Source organism: Crinia signifera, chromosome 2 (assembly GCF_055691185.1).
Source record: "Crinia signifera chromosome 2, ASM5569118v1, whole genome shotgun sequence".
Taxonomy (NCBI): Eukaryota; Metazoa; Chordata; class Amphibia; order Anura; family Myobatrachidae; genus Crinia; species Crinia signifera.
Genome location: NC_139218.1, coordinates 360,718,742 through 360,741,219, shown reverse-complemented (window position 1 = coordinate 360,741,219; position 22,478 = coordinate 360,718,742). Strand labels below are relative to the sequence as shown.

Sequence of the window (22,478 nt, the reverse complement as noted above, 5' to 3'; positions counted from 1 at the left end):
ACTTTTAAATTCTAAACCCATCTCCAATGGTTTAGATAATATAACCCCTGATGAAGTCATTTATGATGAAACGCGTTGGCTATCATTGTATCTTGGAAGAATTGGATTATGGAAACCCTGTCTGATTGACTAATACATATTATATGATTTTTAATTGTTTTCGTCTACCCTTAAATTGTCTAATAAGGTGGTGGGTGACACTAAGCGCACACTATAGCTTCTCTCTCTCTATATATATATTTTTTTTAAATTGAAGGGCCGTAAGATCACCACCATTTTATGGTTTCAAGCTATAAGCTGTCAGAAGATGCTGGAGGTTTACGTTTCACAACAATTGGCGAGCCACAGGTCATACTTATCAAATTGGTGACAAAAACCCAGGTAAGAGATGTACAGTGTGTGGTTCACTGAATGACATCTTTGTGCAGCCACTGTACAATGCCTTAAGCAATGAGCACTAGAGTGCTAGATCACAACGATACGTTTCACCACAAATACATTTGATAAGCCTTCATACTGCCCACTTCTCAGGAGGCTGGCCTACACTTTCCAGCGTCCATGAGATCTCAGGAGTCTGCCAGACATTCCGGGACAGTAACAATACAGTAGGACACATTTACCAGGACAATCATACACAATAAAGTTTGATCTATTTACTTATGTACAATATAACTTGCTACGGAAAATACCAGCAGGGCATGGAATATTCATAGTACAATGGACTGTGGAGGATCAATGCCCGATGACAATTATGTATTCAACCTGTATGCATGTGTTTCCATATAAAGGATATGAATAACCCATTAGGACTTATATACTGTAAGTGACTCACGCTGTCACAATTCAGGACCTAAGAAACACTTACTTAAAGTGTTTCTCTAGGCTTGCACAGAGACTGTCATCCATGTCTCCGCTGCGGCGGGCAGTGTCTGGCTGGACGCTGAGTGTGTGCTGTCAACATCTCCCGGGATGCAATTGCATTCACGGCCTAGTTCACCATAGCATTCTGAGCCTGGCCTCCATTCTGATACAGGCCTCAGGCCTTTCCACATGGACGCCAAGCTTCCCTCTGGTTCCCGGCATTTGGGCAGCCATATTGGTTTCTTCCACGATTCCTTTCAGCCAATCCTGAAATGGTCATTCTGACATCACTCCATCACAGCCAATCCCCTGCACTCTCTGCCTATATATATGTTGAGGCTGGCCCAGTCAAGAAGTCAGTGCAATGATGTCCTTAGGGTAACAGTGTCTCCTGTTACCTCTGAGTGTCTCCTGCTTTCCACAGCATCTGCAGCATACCACCCTGCTGCAGTCTGACTCCTTCCAGTGTCCAGTCTGGGAAATTGCCTTGGCTCAACCAAGTCCAGTACAAGCTTCATTGTTTCCTGTATACCATCGATCATTCATTGTTCCTGCTGCCTTCAGTGCTTACTTCCACTATTACATGCTCGCATATCAGTACCATCTCCATTACCAGCCACCACGCAGAGAGTCAACATCGATATTACCACCATCGGTGGATACCATAATTTACAGTCACATTGGTGGAACTCTTCAGTGTCTGTGTTAGTGGTACCAGCTTGAGCTACACACACTTACCTGCAGTGCTCCCTCCATATTCTTCAACATTGATGGTCTACATCGGCTGAAGCTGTTTATGGTTTAAGTTATTATACTTACCTGAATCCTCCAGTCTTCCAGGGACTCCTTCTATGCTCACGCCTTTGGGCCTCCTACATTGCTTTCAGTTGCTAGCATTGTGTATATGCAGTCCAAACTAATTTAAGAACCCAGCTTCCGTTTCACTCCACCCTCAGTCCAACATCACCCCTCAGGGGTGACACACACAATCTACCATTATGCACCCAAGAACTCAACAGTAAAGTGGTGGGGGACAGAGGAGGACAAAGCTCAGTGATGGAAGAGGAAGAATAGGAAAACTGCATTCTCTTCTTTATCCTTTAAACCACTTTCTGGACAAGGAGCGACCTAGGGGTTTGTTCACATTCCAAAAAAAGTAAATAAAGAAAACCACAGTGTGTATCTAGCATAATATTCTATTCATTCCATCAGCAGACTGGCAATAGCTAAGGATTAAACTTCCTTTTATCAAAGCCTACAGTGCGGTAAACATTACAACATAGTGATTGACTAATAAGGACATAAACAGCGCTAGTGATATGGTAAATAAACACTACAGATATTCCATAGGACATCACAGCTGAAGAATTTGTGGTGCCCTGGATACTGCAAAACAAGCAATGTCAGCTATTTAAATATTGCTATACATGCTTTAATGGCCTAGAGACAGGACAACACCCAATCTTACCCACAATGCTGAGACATAGGATAGATGTTCCTCTTCCCAGTACTCCTTTATTTGTACCAGTTCCTCGCATACTGAGCCATTACTCTAACATCACAAGGAAACAGTGGCATCATCAATAGTACTCATTCCTCAGCAATGCAACTACAGTGGTTCCTAGGATTTCTAGAGAGGGGTTTCCAAATGCAGTCCCTCCGCTGAGCATTGGAACTAGAGTGATGAGTCTGGAGGAGAGGTATAAGAACCTAGTAAAGACCCTGGACATTATTGTAAAAATTGGTCTTTTTAATACAATGGATACTGTATGGAATGTATTATTAATAACTAATACTTGTTGCATGCAGGAGGCGTGCGGCATCCATTACGGGGCGGCGGCTTCCCAAGGCCGCACGTTCTCCCCGTCATGGCGTCGGGCTGCCTGGTTGCTCGGTAACCAGGGACGCCCGGGATCCGGCGGCCGGGCGCAGCGTCCAGCCGTCATCACGGCGTCTAGTTACCTCAGACGCTGTAGGGGGCGGGCAGCCGGGCGCAGCAGCTCCGTTGCCTAGCAATGGCAGACGCCGCCGGGAACAGCGGCAGAGATCCACAGGCAGGGCTAAATAGTGGGTGGATGCTTCACCACTCAGGCTCCGCTGTTCACCATTTAGCTGGGCGGGCCTTGGCCACTATATCACTTTTTAAGGAGGCCAGCCCAGCATACTCTTGCCGGTGATAGCACTTGTTACAGTGGTTTCACCTGCCTGCCCTTCCGTTCTGGCTTCTGGGAATAGCCACCTAGGAGTTCCCAGTAGTGGTTCCGTTCTGCCTGCTGATTACTGGTCTCCGTGAGTACCCCTTTTCAGGGGCTAGCTCTGTTTCTTATATCTTTGGCCCATCCTTGAGTATTGGTTTTTTTTGGTTCTAGGGCTGTCCTCAGTAGTCACTGAGAAGTGCCTCCAGCGGTCCGCTGGTGTTTCAGTTGCTTGTATTGGTGTTGCTGTACCGGCACCTGATTCTGTGTTCAGTGTTGAGTCCGTCTAGTCCGTGATGTGCTTTTTGCGTGGTGTTTATTATTGTGTATGCGACTCGGTCGCTGCTGGTTGGCGACTAGGTCGCTGGCGCTTAGCAGCGTAGTTAGCTGGGCAAGTTGCCATTTTTGTTAACCTTTTAGTTAGCCCCTTAGCCAGATCTCCTTTTGACCGTACCCTTTGGAGGTCCTGGTTCCTTGTACCATCATAACTCCTGGCTGCACCGGAGTTAGGGCTTAACTCGCCCTTCCAAACGTGGCGGCTACAGGTGAAGCCTAGTTTTAGCAGGAACCGGTTACCTAACTTTGGGGGTCAACAGAGGCAGAGTAGGGTCTCGCTGTGGCTGTTCTAAACAGCAGTCCCGGCTACGGGTTCACTCCCGAAACCCTAACAATACTATAGATAGTCTATAGTATAGGCTATATTAAACATTTAAATAATATAAATAAGTGGTCAACAAAAGGTTAAATATACCATAATGATACATTTACAAACGTAATAGGACCAGTACTGCAACAACCGGTGGCGACAGGGCGGAAGGCGGCGGGGACCCAGGGCAAGTTCCGTTGCCACGGGGCGGGAGAGCGTCTCGTGCGGGAGCTGGCCGATGGCAGGGGCTGGCGATACTTTCGCCAGCCCCTGCAAGAACTAGGCCGGCTCCACCTGTATATGCATTGTGAACCTGAAACTGCATTTCTAAAAAAAAAAAAAAATCCTAGAGGTCAGTTTGGGATGCCTGCATATCAAAACAAAGGATCACACCTTACACTAACACCATTCATCACTGTGCTATAAAAACCTACTTAAACACTTTTACTGCTGGTTTTGGAACATTTACTACCGGATTGTAATAACATATGGGTGGCAGAACATCAGCTAAGCTGTGTCCAGCCGGCCTTCTGAATCAGATGTGAGTCAATCTCCCAAGGCCTTACAGTAGCACAGACTAAACTGATTCCTCCTGTTTGTTTTCTGGCCTTATCTCACACACATCAAAAGCCGCTAATGGATAAATCACATACACCTATCAGCATTACACTAGCCATACCAAAACTAATGGGGCCTACACATGGGGGGACACTGCTGAGCAATCTGTGCAGTGTAGATCGCTCAGTACACATCGCTTCACAGCGATGTGTCAGCGTTGTGTGCTGAGCGATCTGTCAGGGCCACTGTTCTCTGGTGAGAATAGTGGCCCTGACCGGTGATCTCAATAGATTTATCCTGCATGCAGGATATTAATCGCCAGGTGATAGAGACCCGCGGGGCCGCACATACCTATCAGAACCAGTTCACAGAGAAAAATAAATTGGTTCTTGTTATCCAAGCAATGTTCATACAGTAGAAAAGCTGGTACTTGTTTCCTAGCATGGCGCCCACTATGTTAATTGCGTAGAGGGCTATTCTGCGTAAAAAAATCGCATTGCATTGCATGCGATTTTTTTTAGTTAATTTTTTCACTGCTTTCATTTCCCCAGGCCATCGCATCGCATGCGGAAAAATTCGCATGCAATCGCATGTGATGCGATTTTAAAATTAATTTATTCACTGCTATGTCCCCAGGGCCATTTCATTGCATGGCAAAATCGCATTTTCTGGGGTGCTATGCCATGACATTAGGTATACAATAATATGATTGTACGTCCCAAAAATAGGTTTAACGCACCCCCCCCCCCCCCCCCCACTATCCACGCCACCCCAAAGTGTGGCGAGGGGCGGCGGAACGCGTCCTCCGACTTTTTCATTACCCCACTATCCTAGTCGGCGTGGAGTTTATTATATATAGTGTGGCAAGCGCAGCGAGCCCCCGAGCCTGAAGCGTGGCGAGGGGACGCGGAATACATGTAAAGTAATACGATGCAAATTCCCTGCGGTGCCGTACGTAGGAAATCTGGGCGCTGTGCTAGGAAACAAGTACTGAAAAGCTCAACTTGATTATGGGCCTGAGTTACATGCAAGTCCGATAATTTCTTTTTATTATGAAACCTCTCCAGTGGATCTGTGGTGGGTGCCGCTGACTGAACTGACAGACGACTGAGGCAGCAGTGAACGCTGAGCTGGTCCCGCCCTGTACATATCTAATGAGCAGGGACCCAGTTCAGTGCATATCGAATAAGCGTGTTCCCGCCCCATACATATGTAATGAGCGGGTCACGCTCATTAAATATACACTGCGCTGGATCCCCACTCATTAGATATGCATGGAGCAGGACCAGGACCAGCTCAGCGCTCACTGCTGCCTCGGTCGCCTGTCAGCTCAGTCAGTGCTGCCAATAGTCAAGTTGCCTCGCCCCTTCTTGGAGGGGGGGGGGGCGGAATTTTTTTGGCAGTGGGGAGAAAAATTTCTAACTACACCACTGAACCTCTCTGCAGGTTTTCTTGTGATGTATTTTCTCTGTATTCATGACTTCTCACTAATAACATTTTACCATTTGAAATGCAAGTCCGAATGTGGATACATACCTTGCACACGTCATGGGCTGCACAGCCATCTTTGTAAGCCACCTACAGTATGTGCGATTCAGAGGCATTCGCATCACAGCTGTTTTTCTGCAAATGATAAATGGGTTCTTCTAGTTGAGAAATTGTGGAATCAACAGGAACTCATGCAAGAGAACGGTTTAGTGTGTGTTGTGGGCATGTAGCCATAGTTACTGGCAATAGAGTCAGGCCCTGTATGTTTGGAAGCTTGCACTGCAGACTGCACTGGAATGGCTGCGTTTGGGAACTTATTCTGGTTCATTCACTTGGATGCGAATTCGCACCCTTGCGAGTGAACCAGATCCTGCCTTGTGAATGGTGATACGCTGGCCCACCATTCGTAATGCATGTACCTTTGCACTGGCTGCAAATGCATGTTTTACATAAACATCCATTCATTCGAAGGTCGCCGACCATCGAATGATGTGGAACGTGCATGCAGATCTAAGGTTCTTCAGAGCAACCTTAGATGTGCGTGCACATTCAAAGGGAAGTGGGCGGCCAGCTGACATCCGGTCACACCCCCACACCTGCGTCATCGGCCCATTACCATGAGAAAACTTAGCGTTTTACCCATAAAACGTTAGTCATTTCCATATGGCGATGGACCACCGCCCTCCGTTCACAAGGATGGCTGCATGCACCCAGCGAACAGTTTGTACACTGTGTACGCACACACCCAGTGTATGCACATGCGCAGAAATGGGCAAAGTGAAAATATCAGCCACATGCGAACGCACACAGTCTTGCGAACGGACCAGAATAAGCTCCTTGGTGTAATAGGAGTATGTGCAGTAAGCTCTGATCTACTCTAACAGATTTCTATGTTGTTTAAATGCTCTGGACCTGTTCAGTCTTTAAGCGGTTACTTGTAGAGAGTATCGAGGATTGAGTGCCACCACCACTTTGTCAATCCATGGGAATGTCCTGTATACAGCATGTTCTGTATTGTATCAACCCTGCAGAGATGATCTGTATAAAATATCCAACCGGATCCTTCCCAGCATCCCCGGCAAGGTGGGCATAACTTGGTGCATGAGCAGCTAGGTCTAAAACCTTTAAACTCTTAAAAAAAAATTAAAAAAAATTGTGCTAAATAAAACAGCACCCTGACGACCACCCGAACTATTTGTGTCACCCAGATAACCTGAATACTTGCATAGACTGTGCTATTACGGAGATATATTTATAAAAAGACTCTTCCCTTGCCATGGGAACCTGGACAGTGCTGAGTTAAATAAAAAGAGTCCCATAGAACAAGGTTAAATACCGCTAGCATTTCTCGTAAACACTAACATTTCCCAAATGAACGGTAATTTAATAAAACTTGAATTGCTGCTCAAGCCTGCATGGACTTACACTCAAAAAGCCAATTAGCATCAGGAATTCTGTAATTATTCCTTTGCCTGTAATTTTACACAATAGCAGGAGACTGGAGAACAGTACGTTTAATTGCACATTTGTGTTACTCCCTTTAACTATACTTCTAATCAGCACTACAAAAGGGCGCTACTTGTCCCTCCATCCCTGAAAACAAGAGGCTTGAGAAAAGAAAGGGCCTTTCCACTCATTCATCCTCTGTGCTCATGTTCCTTCTGATTGCTAGAGACAGCTCTTCTAACTTTTTATTAGCCGACTCTCTTTGATTTAAAAAAAAAAAGATTAAGGAAATGTAAAAGCTCAAAGCACTACAAATTACACTGGAGTGAATTCCCACTTGCCCGAGGAGGCAGCGTTCGGATAATGCCGGCAGAGGTCCCGTTTTATTTATTTCCCCTTTTTAAAATATCATGAAAGTCCCTATGCATACACTATGGCCCTTATTCAGATCTGATTGCATTACAAATTTGTTCTCAAAATGGGCAAAACCATGTGCACTGCAGGTGGGGCAGATGTAACATGTATAGAGAGAGTATTAGATTTGTGTGAGTTATTTTGTTTCTGTGCAGGGTAAATACTGGCTGCATTATTTTTACACTGCGATTTAGGGTACTTGTGTAACAGCACGGTGCCCGTTGCGTAGTTAGTGTAGCGCCCCTGTCAGAATTAGCGTAGTGTTCCCGCGGCCAGCATAGTCAGCGTCCCTGTCAGATTCAGCGTAGTGTTCTCGTGGCCAGCGTAGTCAGCGTACCTGTAGTGTTCTCGCGGCCAGCGTCGTCAGCGTACCTGTAGTGTTTCCGCGGCCAGCGTAGTCAGCGTCCCTGTCAGAATCAGCGTATTGTTCCCGTGGAGCTTAGCATAGTCAGTCAGCGTTACGCAGTTAGCGTAGTCAGTCAGAGGTGAAGATGAAGTGACTGCGGCTGTATTATTTCTGAAGCTCCTTGTTAATTTGGATAAGCTCCTTGTTAATTTGGAATGGCTGCTGAACCACTGACGATGTTTAACCTGCCGCAGACAGAGGAGTCGGTGGCATTTTTTCAACAGCACCACTTGCTGCCACAGACACAAACAAGTCTGAATGGCCACCCAATGCGATATATTGCATAGTCATACAGGCATTACACAGGTTAGGAGCAACCTAGAAAAAGTCCTGAGTGTGAGAACGGGGTGTGGCGATCACGGAGGAGATGGTGTGGCGATGGTTAGCACAGGTAACATGGTGGAAGGGGGAATGTTAGAAAATGAGCTGTAGGGAGGAGAGGGGTGATTGAGGGCATTGCAGGTGAAGGAGAGGAGTTTGAATTTAGTCCTGAGTGGCATACGAAACCAGTGGAGTTACTGGCAGTAATGGAAACAGACAGAGAGGAAAATGTGGCGAGTAGCATACTTAAGAGAAGGGAAAGGCTGGAGTTAGGAAGGCCAGAGAGGAGATTACAGTAATCAAAGTTGGAAATGATGAGGGCTTGGACGAAAGTTTTAGCAGCATCCAGGGTTAAGAAGGGTCTTAGTCTAGGAACAGGGCCGGCTCTACTGTTAGGCAGCTTTAGGATCTGATCTGCCACAGGGGGGCTTTTTTGGATGGGGGAGGAATGGCCTGGGCCCTTAGGATTGTGGGGCCCTTGGGCAACTGCCCATAAAGCCCATGTGAAAAGACGACCCTGGTCAGTGATGAGCCATGGAAACGGCCAGCGTTTTATGGGCGTCCCCCATGAAAACTCTGGGCGTTCCCATGGGAATGCGGGAGGAAAAAAGTCTGGTGAGGCCAGGCGGCTGACATCACATGGCTTCAGCCGCCAGCCCTGTCTTCATCCCGTCTGTCTCCACTGACTTATACTTGCGAAGGTAGGGGAAATCATTCTATGACCATCGAATGAATTCTCCTGCTGTGGGCACATGCGACGGGATGTGTCTTCATAACACATCCCCTCGCATAGTTGCGAGGGGAAACGGTGGTGGAGGGGCGGTATTCACTGTGCCGGCGTCACTAGGACCCAGTAAGTTTATCAAGTCAACTAGAATCACCTCCAATAGCTGGATTATAGGGTGGAGGGGGGGTTGCTTGCCCCCCAAACCTGATAGAGGCACAGGTGAGTGAGTGAGAGTTCGAGTGAGAGCTTACCCCTGGATCCCCGTGGGTGGCTTCACCTTTCCAATCAGTGCTGTCCCATCTTCTGTCCTAGCCAACTCTGTCTTTCATCACTGATGCATTACTGCGAGGAGGCATGGCTGTTGGCCCATGATGTCCCAGCAGGCTCAGCATGCCCCCCCCCCTCCCCCAATAATGCATTAGTGAAGACTCAGATGGGACAGCACCCTGCAGCAGCAGACTGCTTGGAAAGGTGAATTGTAGCCATTTCTATGTTAGTTAGGGATATTATTATTAATAATAATAATCATTATAATTGTAACAACCAGGATAATGCAAGTAGCAACTCCTAGATGTGCTGATGATCTTAAATACAGAAATACACTTATTTTGAGTGGGGGGGAGGCTAGAAATTCCAATAACTATAAATATAAAAACATACAAAAGGTCAGCGCACCCCTCTACGCATTTCACAACAAATACAAATCCTTAAGTGATCCCCGCGGTGCACAAATGTCAGAATACTTGAGAAACTGTCCGACCAAGAGATTAACTTGATTCATCTAGTGTTGGAAAGAGAGAGAAACTATTCCAAAATCCACAAAAGGTAGAAGATGGTTTGGAGCAAAATATTCCTCCAACAATTCATTGTTATGGCTAATCGGCAAGGGATCCACTCAATCCATAAAATCGCACTGTACCTTTCCATTCTCTTCATACAAAGCTGCTGGAACGGCTCCCCGAGGGACGGCAGTTTGCGATGGAAAGATCAGACGTGATTGATTGCATTACATCAATAACCATTTTTTCAGGTGGTTAGATGTAGATCAAAACAGTTACTCAATCACAAGTTTTGCAATGCTTAAATATAAGATAAAAAAAAAAAGATAAAATAAAGATTTTCTCAAGGGAGAAATAAACAAGATCTCGGAGAAGGAAACAGAAACTTCAAGCAGAATGTTTTACAATTATCTCCCAATTCCTGTACATGGAATGGAAGGTTTTTCGTTGGTTCTCACTAGCTTCATTTAGTAAAAAAACAAACAATTATACCTGATGTACAAATATCTATATTCCACCAGTATTCGGTTACATCTGGAAAATATATCAGCTCTGGCTTCAAAAGTGTAATTCTATAAGGTTATATTTACCCTATTTTTGTGTCATTTATAATATAATGATAGCAAGGAAGCCCCAAACTAGACTTATCAATCAAAAATATTAGTTCTATAACATCCAACAACATCCCCCCCCCAAGGGCATGATTAAGGGTTCCAGCCGCTCTAGGCCAATACAGAAGTGCCCCCCACCACCACCACTTTTTCGACCATATTCACCTATAAATGTGGGTACTTGTGTAGTTTCACGGCGCCAGTTACGTAGTTAGCGTAGTGCCCCTTTCAGAATCAGCATAGTGTTCCCGTGGCCAGCGTAGTCAGTGTCCCTGTCAGTATAAGCGTAGTGTTCCCGCACGTTCGCAGTTAGCGTAGTTAGTCAGCGCTTATTACATTGTGTAGGAACCATTGACCATTTTAACCTGCCTGACATGACAGGTGTGAATGTGTTCCTGAAACACCCCCACTATCCACGCCAGCCAGAAGCGTGGCGAGCGTAGTGAGCCCCGTGAGGGGACGCGCTACGCATCCTCCCGACCTGTTTATACCCCCACTATCCACGTCGGCGTGGAGTTGATTTTATAAAGTGTGGTGTAAATACGCGTAAAGTAATCCGCGTCCCCTCGCGGGGCTCGCTGCGCTAGCCATGTTTCGGGCTCGGTGGCTTACTGCGCTCACCACACTTTCTAAAGTCAACTCCATGCCGACGTGGATAGTGGAGGTATGAACAAGTTGGGAGGACATGTATCGCGTTCCCTCGCCACGCTTCGGGCTGACGTGGATAGTGGGGGCTTGAAATGCAGGCATTTGCCAGTATGTAACATGGAGCACTGGCAAATGCCATGTTACAGAAACAGGCTGAGATTGGTGCAGAGGCAAACACAAGTTTTTCATGGGGGGGGGTTCCGTTACACACATACACCAGGGTTGCCTACCCTCCCCGATTTCAGGGAAGGTCCCCCTCTTGGAACCCCTTCCCTGCAACCACCAGGGGGGGTTGTCTGTGGGTCAAATGACGCGATCGCTTCATTTTAGTCCCACCGCCCCACAGTGCAATGCATAAAATACCAGTATTGCACAGTGGGGGGGGGGGGGGGGCGCTAAAATAACGCGATCATGGAGAAAGCCAGAAAGTCAGCAACCATGACACACACACACACACATTCTTCTGTACATACACACACACACATATAGCATGCATACACACTGCAGACACAAACACACACAGCATACATTCACACAAATAGCATACATACAGCATGTACCCACAGACACACATAGCATACATACACATAAGTACACAGAAACGCACACATACATAACATACTGTACATACACAAAGCATGCACACACAACATACATAGCATACATAAACACATACGCCATATCTACAAAAATACACACAACATACAACCCCCTCCCCCCCACTCCCTCCCTCAAACATCAGAGGAGTGTAACTGTTTGTAGAATACCAGTTTCCTCAATTCCAGCTTTACCCAGGCTTTTCGCTATATATAATACCCAGTAAATTTGTTTGATATTTTACTTCCTGAAGAGCCAGCCTATACTGTAATAACTACATTGCGGCATATTCACAATTATTTCTAAGAATCACAGAAATAACAGACTCTCTGGCCAGAATTTCTTCACTGACAAATAGGTTAGTGTTTGTTAAAATGAAGATAAAATGCATTTCTAGCATGATTAATGAAGGTGTCACAAAACTTATAATTAAATCAGAATCACTGTTAAAAATCAGATTCAAAATGTGATCAAAATGTAATTAAACTTTCAAATGAGGAGTTTCATATGTGTGTAAAAATATTTGTGTTAAAAAAAAAAAAAGAATTCCAATTTCCACAAACTCACTTCACTTATTTTCTTTCCAATAAAATGTACAATTAAATCTAAATGCCATAAATCACTGGTTATTATTGACTGAATAACATGCCGCAGTGAGAAATGCACAATCCTCTGCAGGTTAACTATTAGCAGTCAAAGTACATACTGGCATTTCAGTGGGATTTTCATTCAGCCATTAACTCCTGTTTTTTTAAACTTTTTCACAATGTTTTTCTAATGGGCAATCCAATTTGGATCACCCGGTTAAAAGCTCTCCCGAAAACAAACATATTCAGCAGCTAGATTGGAGAACCTGCCATGCACCAGCCACCAGAGTGGAGTACCTTCCATACACCAGCCACCTGAGTAAAGAACCTGCCATATGCAGCAACTAGAGTGGAGATCTTACCATACACCAGCCACCATAGGGGAGAACCTGCCATACAGCAGCCACTAGAGTGGAGATCTTACCATACACCAGCCACCATAGGGGAGAACCTGCCATACAGCAGCCACTAGAGTGGAGAAAATACCATACACCAGCCACCATAGGGGATGACTTACCATACTCCAGCCACCAGAGTGGAGTACCTTCCATACACTAGCCACCAGAGTGGAGATCCTGCCATATACACCAGCCACCAGATTGGAGTACCTTCCATACACCAGCCACCAGAGTGGAGTACCTTCCATACACCAGCCACCAGAGTGGAGTACCTTCCATACACCAGCCACCAGAGTGGAGATCCTGCCATATGCAGCAACTAGAGTGGAGAAAATACCATACACCAGCCACCATAGGGGAGAACTTACCATACATACACCAGCCACCAGAGTGGAGATCCTGCCATATGCAGCAAGTAGAGTGGAGAAAATACCATACACCAGCCACCATAGGGGAGAACCTTCCACACATACACAAGCCACCAGAATTCTGAAAAACTCTAGACACCAGAAAATCTTGACATAAACTTACCACAGATTGGAGGTCCGGCTATAAAATAGACATCAGACTGGAGCTCAAATCATACACTAGTTGCAAGATTGGAGGCTTGCAGTAAACACTAGCCACTCTGTTGAATTGAGCATTGTATACTATTCACCAGAATGGACTCTGATTGGTATTTTAGCCACTCTGCAGGACTGTATTGGAATTACTGGAATGAAATGTTGTATAGACCAAGTGTAGAGAACAAAAAAAGGGTAAGTACTGTATCTGCTTGATGGTGCTAACTAATTAAGAAGTAGAAGCAGATTGGTTGCTATGGGCAACAATCCATCTTCAATAGAACTCCCATCTTCGTAAATTTACCCTCTAGACCAGGGATGGCTAACCTTGACACTCCAGCTGTTGTTCAACTACACATCCCAGCATGCTCTGCTACAGTTTTCTATTTGGCCATGCCAAAACTGATGCAGGGCATGCTGGGATGTGTAGTTCATCAAGAGCTGGAGTGTCAAGGTAAGCCATCACTGCTCTAGACTCTGGCCTCTTTAAAGCAGAAAGTCATACATGAATACAGTACAGCATTGTGGGAAATGGATACAAAGTTAACATTATTATCAGTTTATAATATATGACATCTTATTTTACTAAATCAGGTAACTTGTTGACGCCCATGAGGAAACACTTGTAGAACGTATATATATATTTACAAAGTACCAACCACCACGGACACCATGGGTGAGATTTATTAGGATGATTTTTTTTTAAATCGGCAATCATTTACACTGCAAAACCAGTTTGATTTTGCAGTGTAAATGATTGCCGCTTTAAAAAACCTCCCAAATCTCTCACTTTCTGAATCTCTCATCCTATTAAATCTCACCCCATGTTTCAGGTGCTTCCCTGGCTTATGTCACAGGCTGCTTGGGAAAGAGATCCCAAACTGTTCATGCATCTACATCAATGGTATAAAGTCTATAAGACTAATGCAGAGGTCAGTGCCAATTTCCTGACAATGTTATATAGCACATAGAAGGTCCAAGCCAAGCCTTTACTATCCCATTGCTTCTTTATTTCCCTGAATGCAGGTGCTACTTATATTCTTGGACGCAGTTTGGTTTACCCTAACCAGTAAATTGCTCTATGTAAGTAGTAAATATTTAGGAAGTTGTGTGTAAAATAATTACAAAGGTTGGTAACTATCGCATAGATTTACTCCTTCCTGTGCCCATTTATTTATTTATTTAATCACTTTTTGCACGGACCTGTTCCACTGGCACTATCCATGGTTCCAAATAGAATACATTTGATCCTTTAATTAATTATAGGTTATTCATTTAGCTCCACTCTAATGCACAAAGTATAGAGAGTATTACATAAATCATTCCCTGCCCCTCTGGAGGATGCAGTCTTAAGGGCCTGACTTCAATTTGCATGCATGCATAAGCATAGGCAGCTGTGATATTTCACGCTAAGGACCTGCCTAGCATCACAAGTGAAGCAGCGACCCAGCAATTAAGAGAGACGTCCGCTGGAGCCACGGCAAAAGCCTCAGCAACTGCGACCATATACTGTACACAGCCCTGACCAGTGGTGGCTCCATCCTGAAGTCCTTGCAGGGCTGCTGGCGACTTCTTCTGCCCTGCTCCCAGAGCATATGGCCTAGTGCACTGCCTGTTGCCCCTAACATTATCCACGAGCATGTGCACTAACTTCTATGGACTGGGGGGAGGGAACATGCACACCTCCCGCTATTCACTGCGGCTTCTATGGACTGCATTGGGTGCAGTCCTATAATAGCACTCGCAGAAACGTTGGAAGCGAAGGGGGGGGGGGGGCTGCAGGTAAAAACCGCTACTGGTCTCGATGCAGAAACGTGAAACATCGACTCCCTGAATGAGTCTATGGCTACGCAGGCTAGCTGCGGGATCTGAGAGGCTGGCACCATGTTTTTAGGCATATGGGATGAAAGATAACCTCCTGTGTTTTTTTCGCCATTCCTCATTACCCGTCCAAAATGGTCCTACCCGTCAATCACTCTGCGTATGACTCCTCGCTGTGAGCAGCTTAGAAAAGGTGCCTTGAAACGTGCAAAGTACCATCAGGGCACATGTGCAGTCTTCCTGTAATTGCTCATTGCATGAACAAAGGCGTTGCATACAAATCAGTTCCTAAGTTCCCTTCCACACAGATACACAGAAACAAGGATAGATTTTTCCCAGCAAAACCCATGTCATTTTCAACAAGGCAAAGTAGCACTGCTAACCACTGTGTCACCAGGCCACTCCCAGTATAAATACAATACGTGGAGATGATACATTATAGTGACAATGCATACAAGCAGGTCAATACTCACATCCAGGGAATCCTCATTCACCATGATGAGTGACATTGTCTGTGATACTAGTCTGCATGAGTATCCTGCCAAATATAAAGGATCAGAGGTCACTCAGGAGAACAACAAAACTGTAATGGACAGATTTGAAATTCAATGTCTTATGCTTACTATCCTCACACTTATTTGGCTGCACTATGGAAATCGAGATCTCCAATCATCTACTCAATTCAAAATCTCCCGATCTCCTTGCCATACAGAATAAGAAAGACAGTGGAGCAGCCATTCTGCGTTCTCCGTCCCCCTGGATCGCTTGCCCACGGAACATCTCCAGCTACAATTTATATTTCTCTCCTCGCATTTGATATAAGCTACATGGCAAACTTGTGTAAGTCGACTAATTTTCTCTCCATCGCTGGTCGACAGGATGGACATACATGGTCCCAGGTAAAAGTACTGTAACACAATGTCTCCCCTTTGTAAATGCTAGTCAGCTGATCAGCCTAGCCAATACCAAGTTCTCACTCTAGTAGGAGGGCTATTTAAACTTGCTTAGCTGGCAGTCCTGTGTCAGATCTGTGTCTCACCTAGAATGCTGACACTCTTAAGGTGTGTACACACTATGGGTCAGATGTATCAAGCTTCAAAAGGTGATAAAATGGAGAGTGAGAAACAGCCAGCCAATCAGTTCCTAACTGCCATGTAACAGGCTGGGTTTTAAAAATGACATGAGCTGATTGGCTGGTTGTTTATCACACTCCAGTTTTCACTTTTTGAAGCTTGATACATCTGTCCCTCTGTCAGTGATGATGTGCGATCGAAAGCGTCGCCATCTGACATCCTCCATCAGCCCTGCATGCAGGCCTGACAGTATTCATTGCTAGCGAGGACCATGCAGTGGAATGCTGCATGACCCCCGCTCCCCCACCCTGCTTTCGCGGCTGGCAACTGTGTCTGCACTTGCCGATTCTCAAGATGTTGCTAGGTACATGCGCACAGCATCTATATGATGGGGGCATAGCCAGCAGCTCAAATCGCATCCAGTCCTTGCTGTGCATTTGTTTTGGACCTGTACAGTATTTCTATGTCATTGCCATGGGTGCTTGCACTTACTACTTTTTTTTTTAGAAAATCCTAATACAACATAATCACATCATATGGGTATTGTATGCATACAGCTTTACAGTTGTTCTTCAATGATAATGAACTTTACCTATATTGACTGCAGTCTCCTGCTTATCACCAGTTAAAACCCATATCTTAATTTCTGCCTTCATCAAGGTGGCAATAGTTTCTGGAACCCCTCCTTGCAGCTGGTCCTCGATCGCTGTTGCACCAAGGAGCATCAAATCCTGGGGAAAAGAGAGTGACAGTTTCCACTAACTTCTGTGTGTTCTGCCAGTGTATACAGAAAAACATTGGGGGTTATTCGGATTCACTCGGAAAGGCACAACCACTACCTCATCGACAAAACCATATGCACTGCAGGTGGGGCTGATGTAACATGTGCAGAGAGAGTTAAGGCCCTATTACACTAGTTCAACTTATCTGTGGGATAAATTGGTCCTGATTGACTGTGAACTTCCCCGGCAGCTTTCCTGAAGTGCTACATGAGATTTGTCACTTGATGTGCCTTTTTTACATGCAATTTGGTCCAATAAATAGCATGAGATTTATCTGACCAAATTATTATTATTATTATTTACAGTTTCTTATATAGCGCAGCAGATTCCGCTGCGCTTTACAATAGTATGCATGTGTACAAATGGGAGGTCCTAGGGGATGCCCAGAGTGCTAGGAGGGGCATAGATAGAAGATGGCATACATAGAAGGCAGCCGTCACAGCCCATGCTGGCTCTGCAGCGCTGGCGGCTGTGACAGGGGAGCAGTGCCGTGGATTGGATCACTAACAGATCCGATCTGTGGCAGCTGGAGCCTACATAGATAGATAAATTTTGACGGCAGATAAGAACCACTTGGCCCATCTAGTCTGCCCCTTTTTTAAACATGTTACCTCAAACCATATTTGATCCTTATTTTTTTGTAAGGATATCAATATGCCTATCCCAAGCATGTTTAAATTGTACTACTGTATTTGCCTCTACCACCTGGGAGGCTGTTCCACTTATCTACTACTCTTTCTGTGAAGTAATTCTTCCTCATATTTCCCTGGAATCTTCCTCCCCCTAGTGTCAGTGCATGTCCTCGTGTTCTGTTGCTCCTCTTCCTGTGAAGAATGTCTCCCACCTGTACCTTGTTAAAGCCCTTGATATATTTGAAAGTTTCTATCATGTCCCCCCTTTCCCTTCTCTGCTCTAAAGTATACATATTAAGATCTTTTAGTCTTTCCTGGTACGTTTTGTGATGTAGGCCATGCACCATTTTAGTTGCTCTTCTTTGTACAGTCTCTAATGTATTTATATCCTTCTGGAGATATGGCCTCCAGAACTGAACACAATACTCTAGGTGAGGTCGTACCAATGACCTATACAGTGGCATTATTACTTCTTTCTTTCTACTGCTGATACCTCTCCCTATGCAACCAAGCATCTGACTTGCCTTTTTCATTGCTTTGTTACATTGCCTACCTGCCTTTAAGTCCCCTGAAATAGTGACACCTAGATCCCTCTCTTCCTCAGTAGTTTCCATTATAGTGACATTTATACTATATTTAGTCTTTGGATTTTTGAGACATCCGTGACACACATGCAGTTTGCCGTCCCTCTCCGTTTCTTTCCCCAAATGGTCTCTGACTGCCACTCTCATAGCAAACACGTCTTCACTGCGAGCAGCAACACATAAGTACAGTACCTCAGTGTGCGTAATGTGGCCTCAAAGCATATGTGTGGCCCATTGTCTCAGTCCAGAAAATGTCTGTCTTAAGGTTTAGCATTGTCATTAGCTAATATTGAATTGCATTTAGTAAATAAACCTGGTTTGAGGACTTTGACCCTCTACAACGATTGCTACAGGTTTGTCCCAATTGGGTGGGAAGATTGGGTGCACAGCAGGGTAATGATGAACAGAAGCATACAAATGTTGCTTTTCGGGATGTGGAATGTAATGAGGGGGCCGTCCAGCTGGTCACAAGTGCTAGCTACACACCAGTGACAGTTGACAATGCCCACTTTTTTATGCACACAACTTCTGTCTATACTGGTTGTAACGTGGCTAATGCCGCTGAGATTCTTGGCCACTGAACATGCATCTAAGTCACACTGAGCAACTGCCACAATGGTGTTCCGATGGTGGCGCGGAGAGCATTTATTCACAAAGTGGAACAATCAGCGGAGTTTGTGTGACCTGTAAGCAGTTGCAATGGCTCCAGCATCTCACTTCCTGTGGCCAAGCTATGTGCTCACAGGGCTAAACAGAACCCGGATAATCTATTGATCTGTGATCGACGTTGCATCTTTGTACATAGCTGCTGGCATTAGAATCCAGTACAAATCTGGGCATCTGCACCAAATGCATATTTCTGCACAGCCGCTGCGCACACATTCCCAGCTGCGAATGCAGTTACCTACATTCAGGGCTGCCGACAGGGGGCTGTTGTAGGTACAGCCCGGGCAGCTCATTTTGCCCCCCCCCCCCGACTGCCTCTGCTGTGCTGCCTGCTTCTTCAATGCAGGACGCCGGCGGCCAATTAAAATGCTGCACCGGTTTTTGAGCCAGTCAGAGCTCGTGTACTGTTAGCCAATCAGAGCCATTGTCGGTACACGAGCTCTGGTTGGCTCACCAGCCGATACTGCATTTTAATTGGCCACCAGCGTCCTGCATTGAAGAAGCCTATGCTTCGGGACCTACAGCAGGAGTCAGGCGGTAAGTGAAGGGAGGGGGGGAGATGGAGGGGCCCGGACTGGAAATCAGTCCCGGGCCTCAAAATTCCTAGTGGCAGCCCTGCCTACATCTCTGAATCAGGCTCCATTAATAGAGCATGACTGTCCATGCAATGATTGCACAGGTCATACAGTATGCCACAAGTATACTTTCTCTTGCTTCTGTTTGTTGCAGCAAACGATCAGACTCCTCTCTGTCTCACTGCGGGGTCTCATGCAACTCTACTTACATCCCTAAATGGAGAATGTTATTATGTCAGTGAGGATGGGGGCCGCTCTCTCACGATCTCATTACCAATTTAGCTGCAATTGCTGTATTAATAACACAAGCTCCGACCTCTGCTTTACTTCCACAGTCCCTTCTTTTTCACCTCCGCTGCTCCCTTCTGTCAGCTATCCATAACTGTTCCGTGGGATCATCCTACACGTTATTAATTGCTTTCATATTTTCAGGAAACTCTGAAGGACTGCTCTGGTAAGCCCTATGCTCGTGGGACCGCTGGATATTTCAGATATTTAATGTTTTTCTTTTTGTCTTATTTACAATAGAGTAATAAAGGGTTATTGTGTCACACAAAACTGCACTATCAGGTTCATGGTGATGTCATGACTCTCTCTAATAACCGGAGTGTGCTCCCCTCAAGTGGTCCTGTTCCCCGTCCACATTGACAGTCATTGTAAGAAAATATCTGAGGGATCGAGGGGTTACGTACCCTGGAGTGCAAATATTTTAGCAAACAAAAACAATGGAAAGAACGTAGACAGTGTTGTGACATTTTCTAGAATAAGCCTGGCTTTGACCATCAGGTAAAACTGCCACATACTCAGAAACGTTGGTCAACTTAACAGCAGGGGAACCCAACCTTTGGCATATGTCAGCTAAGGATCTTGGGAGTTGTAGTACAGAAACAGCTGGTGGGTCAAAGGTCAATTGAGTATGCACTTCTCACCTTCTCTATGACCTCGTAGCATTCTTCAAGTTTCTGCGCTCTATCCTTCAAGATGACACTGGCCTCATTGTGGATCTTCAGCCAATCCTTATAGGCAGACTCTTCGAGGTCTGTATATGCAATGCACAGCGTCCTCAAGCCTTAAAATATATATAAATGAATGAAAACATGAGTGGGTGTGCAGTCTACACCCGAAATCCTGGGATACAAATGTGGGAAACTCCATATCCCAGGATCCAACCGATCCCAGCTGGGCAGTGTCTGAGCGGGTGTGCAGTCTAAACCCGAAATCCCGGGATACAAACGTGGGAAACTCCATATCCCAGGATCCAGCCGATCACAATCCCGCAGTTATCTGGTAGTTAACTAGGGGATGGCTACTTAGATGCACGCATAGGGGGTTATTCTGGTTGAGTCGGATGGCTCCGAATGCGGCCGGCTGGCCAATGGTTGGTGTTTGCGCATGTGCAGAGGCGTATCTGCGCATGTGCGAACGCCGCGCACATCCGAATACGGCGGGAACTCTGTACTGAAAACGATCGGTTGGAGCAATCCGAACAGGGGGTGGAGAGGGGCGTGAAGGGCTGTTTGGGCTCATTACCATATGCGTGCGGCCGACGTTTCATGGGCGTTCCCATGAAAACGCTGGGTGTACGTATGGTAATGTGGCCGTGACGCACGTGTGGGGGTGGACATCTGACATAGCCGGATGCCAGCGGCCCATATCCCTGCGTTTGCACAGAGAAATGCCCGAGTGGACTGGAGCACTCGGTGCTGCCTGACCACTCGGTCCAGCATTCGATGGTCAGCGACCATCGAATGATGGGGGAGGTTCCCACAGATGGAGGAGGTGTTAACATGAAAAATCCACCAGCGGTCCGTTCAATCGGCGTCTTACCGCATTTGGACAGTTTGAGCAATCCTTCCGGAAGGAGGGGCTGAGAACACTCGGTTCCTGTCCGAAAATACGCATCCGACCGAATCAACCAGAATAAGGCCCATAGTGCCAACAGATATTAGATGACAACTCTTTTTGTGCAAGGCTGTCGATTAGGGAGATACAGCTGGTAGGTATCTCTATACATGATTCACCAGCAGCGGGATTAGCATACATTCGGCAGATGCACTGCATGGAAAGACAGAGTTGGGAGTGCAACTGCCTCCACCTCTGAATCAGGCCCACAGACACATTTCAATACATCCCGACTTTTTGACATTTCCTTTTCAAAAAATCAGGCCAATATATATGAAATGTAAATTGCCTTGTACTATAAGTCTGTGCTTTCTTGTTGTTGCTTATTTATGTTATTTGGGCAGCTTTGGAATCCTAGTGGCACCATATTAATAAATGATCATAATTAGAATTTGGAATACTGCTTGAAAAATATGTGGAATAAAACTTTAATGTTCATAGATTTATTTAAATGTTCTTGGTTACGGTGCATAAATAAATACATCTACATACAAGCATACATCACACACACATACACACAAACACACAAACACACAAGCATACACACAGGCCCTTATTCTGATTGATTTGTTTTGTGTCTGCGCATGCGCGTTTCTGTGCATGTGCAGACACAGGGTGCGTGCACCCACGGCAAACTTTTGGTTCGCCGGGTGCACGCACCCTACAAGCCAATCGGGGGGCGGAGAAGGGCGGGGGGGGCGCCGGGCAGCCCCATTAGCATATGGGAACGCCCAGCATTCCATGGACGTTCCCATGAAAATGCTGGGCGTTCTCAGGCTAATGAGGCCGTGATGGACATGCGGGGGGTGGGCAGCGGACATCACTGGATGTCAGCTGCCCGCCCCATCCTTGCATAGAGCGCCCGCAGTTTAGAGTGACGATATAGGTCTCTCTGCGTGTGCGGGAGAAATCATTCGATGGTCAGCGACCATTATGTAAATCATCCATTTGCAGCCATGCGGGGGGGGGGCTGCGTGCGAGGGGGGGAGACGGCACTGCGGGCGGAGGGCAGCATCTGATGGACCCGCAAGGCTGCGAATTTCGCAGCCTTGACAGTCAATCAGAATAAGGTCCACAGTGTGAGACATGCAGTATGTTGTGTGTCTGTGCACGGGGTCATTAATCCACTGTTTTCTTTAGCTGGGGCCTGGCCAACAGCGTACATAAAATGCAGATGTGGTGAGAAATAGTTTTACTA

At 45.9% G+C, this 22,478-nt stretch overlaps 1 protein-coding gene across 7 annotated transcripts in view; it reads right to left on the bottom strand.

The window, feature by feature from the left end:
• ATP8A2 (ATPase phospholipid transporting 8A2) overlaps window positions 1–22,478 on the bottom strand; it is a 683,532-nt gene that overhangs the window by 385,859 nt on the left and 275,195 nt on the right. For all 7 annotated transcript variants that reach the window (XM_083169883.1, XM_083169890.1, XM_083169886.1 and 4 more), the window contains exons 22-24: window positions 20,308–20,447; window positions 16,732–16,870; window positions 15,540–15,604 (exon numbers count right to left, since the gene is read on the bottom strand). In XM_083169883.1, the coding sequence (XP_083026009.1) occupies window positions 15,540–15,604; window positions 16,732–16,870; window positions 20,308–20,447 (344 nt within the window). The remainder of the gene's footprint in view (window positions 1–15,539; window positions 15,605–16,731; window positions 16,871–20,307; window positions 20,448–22,478) is intronic.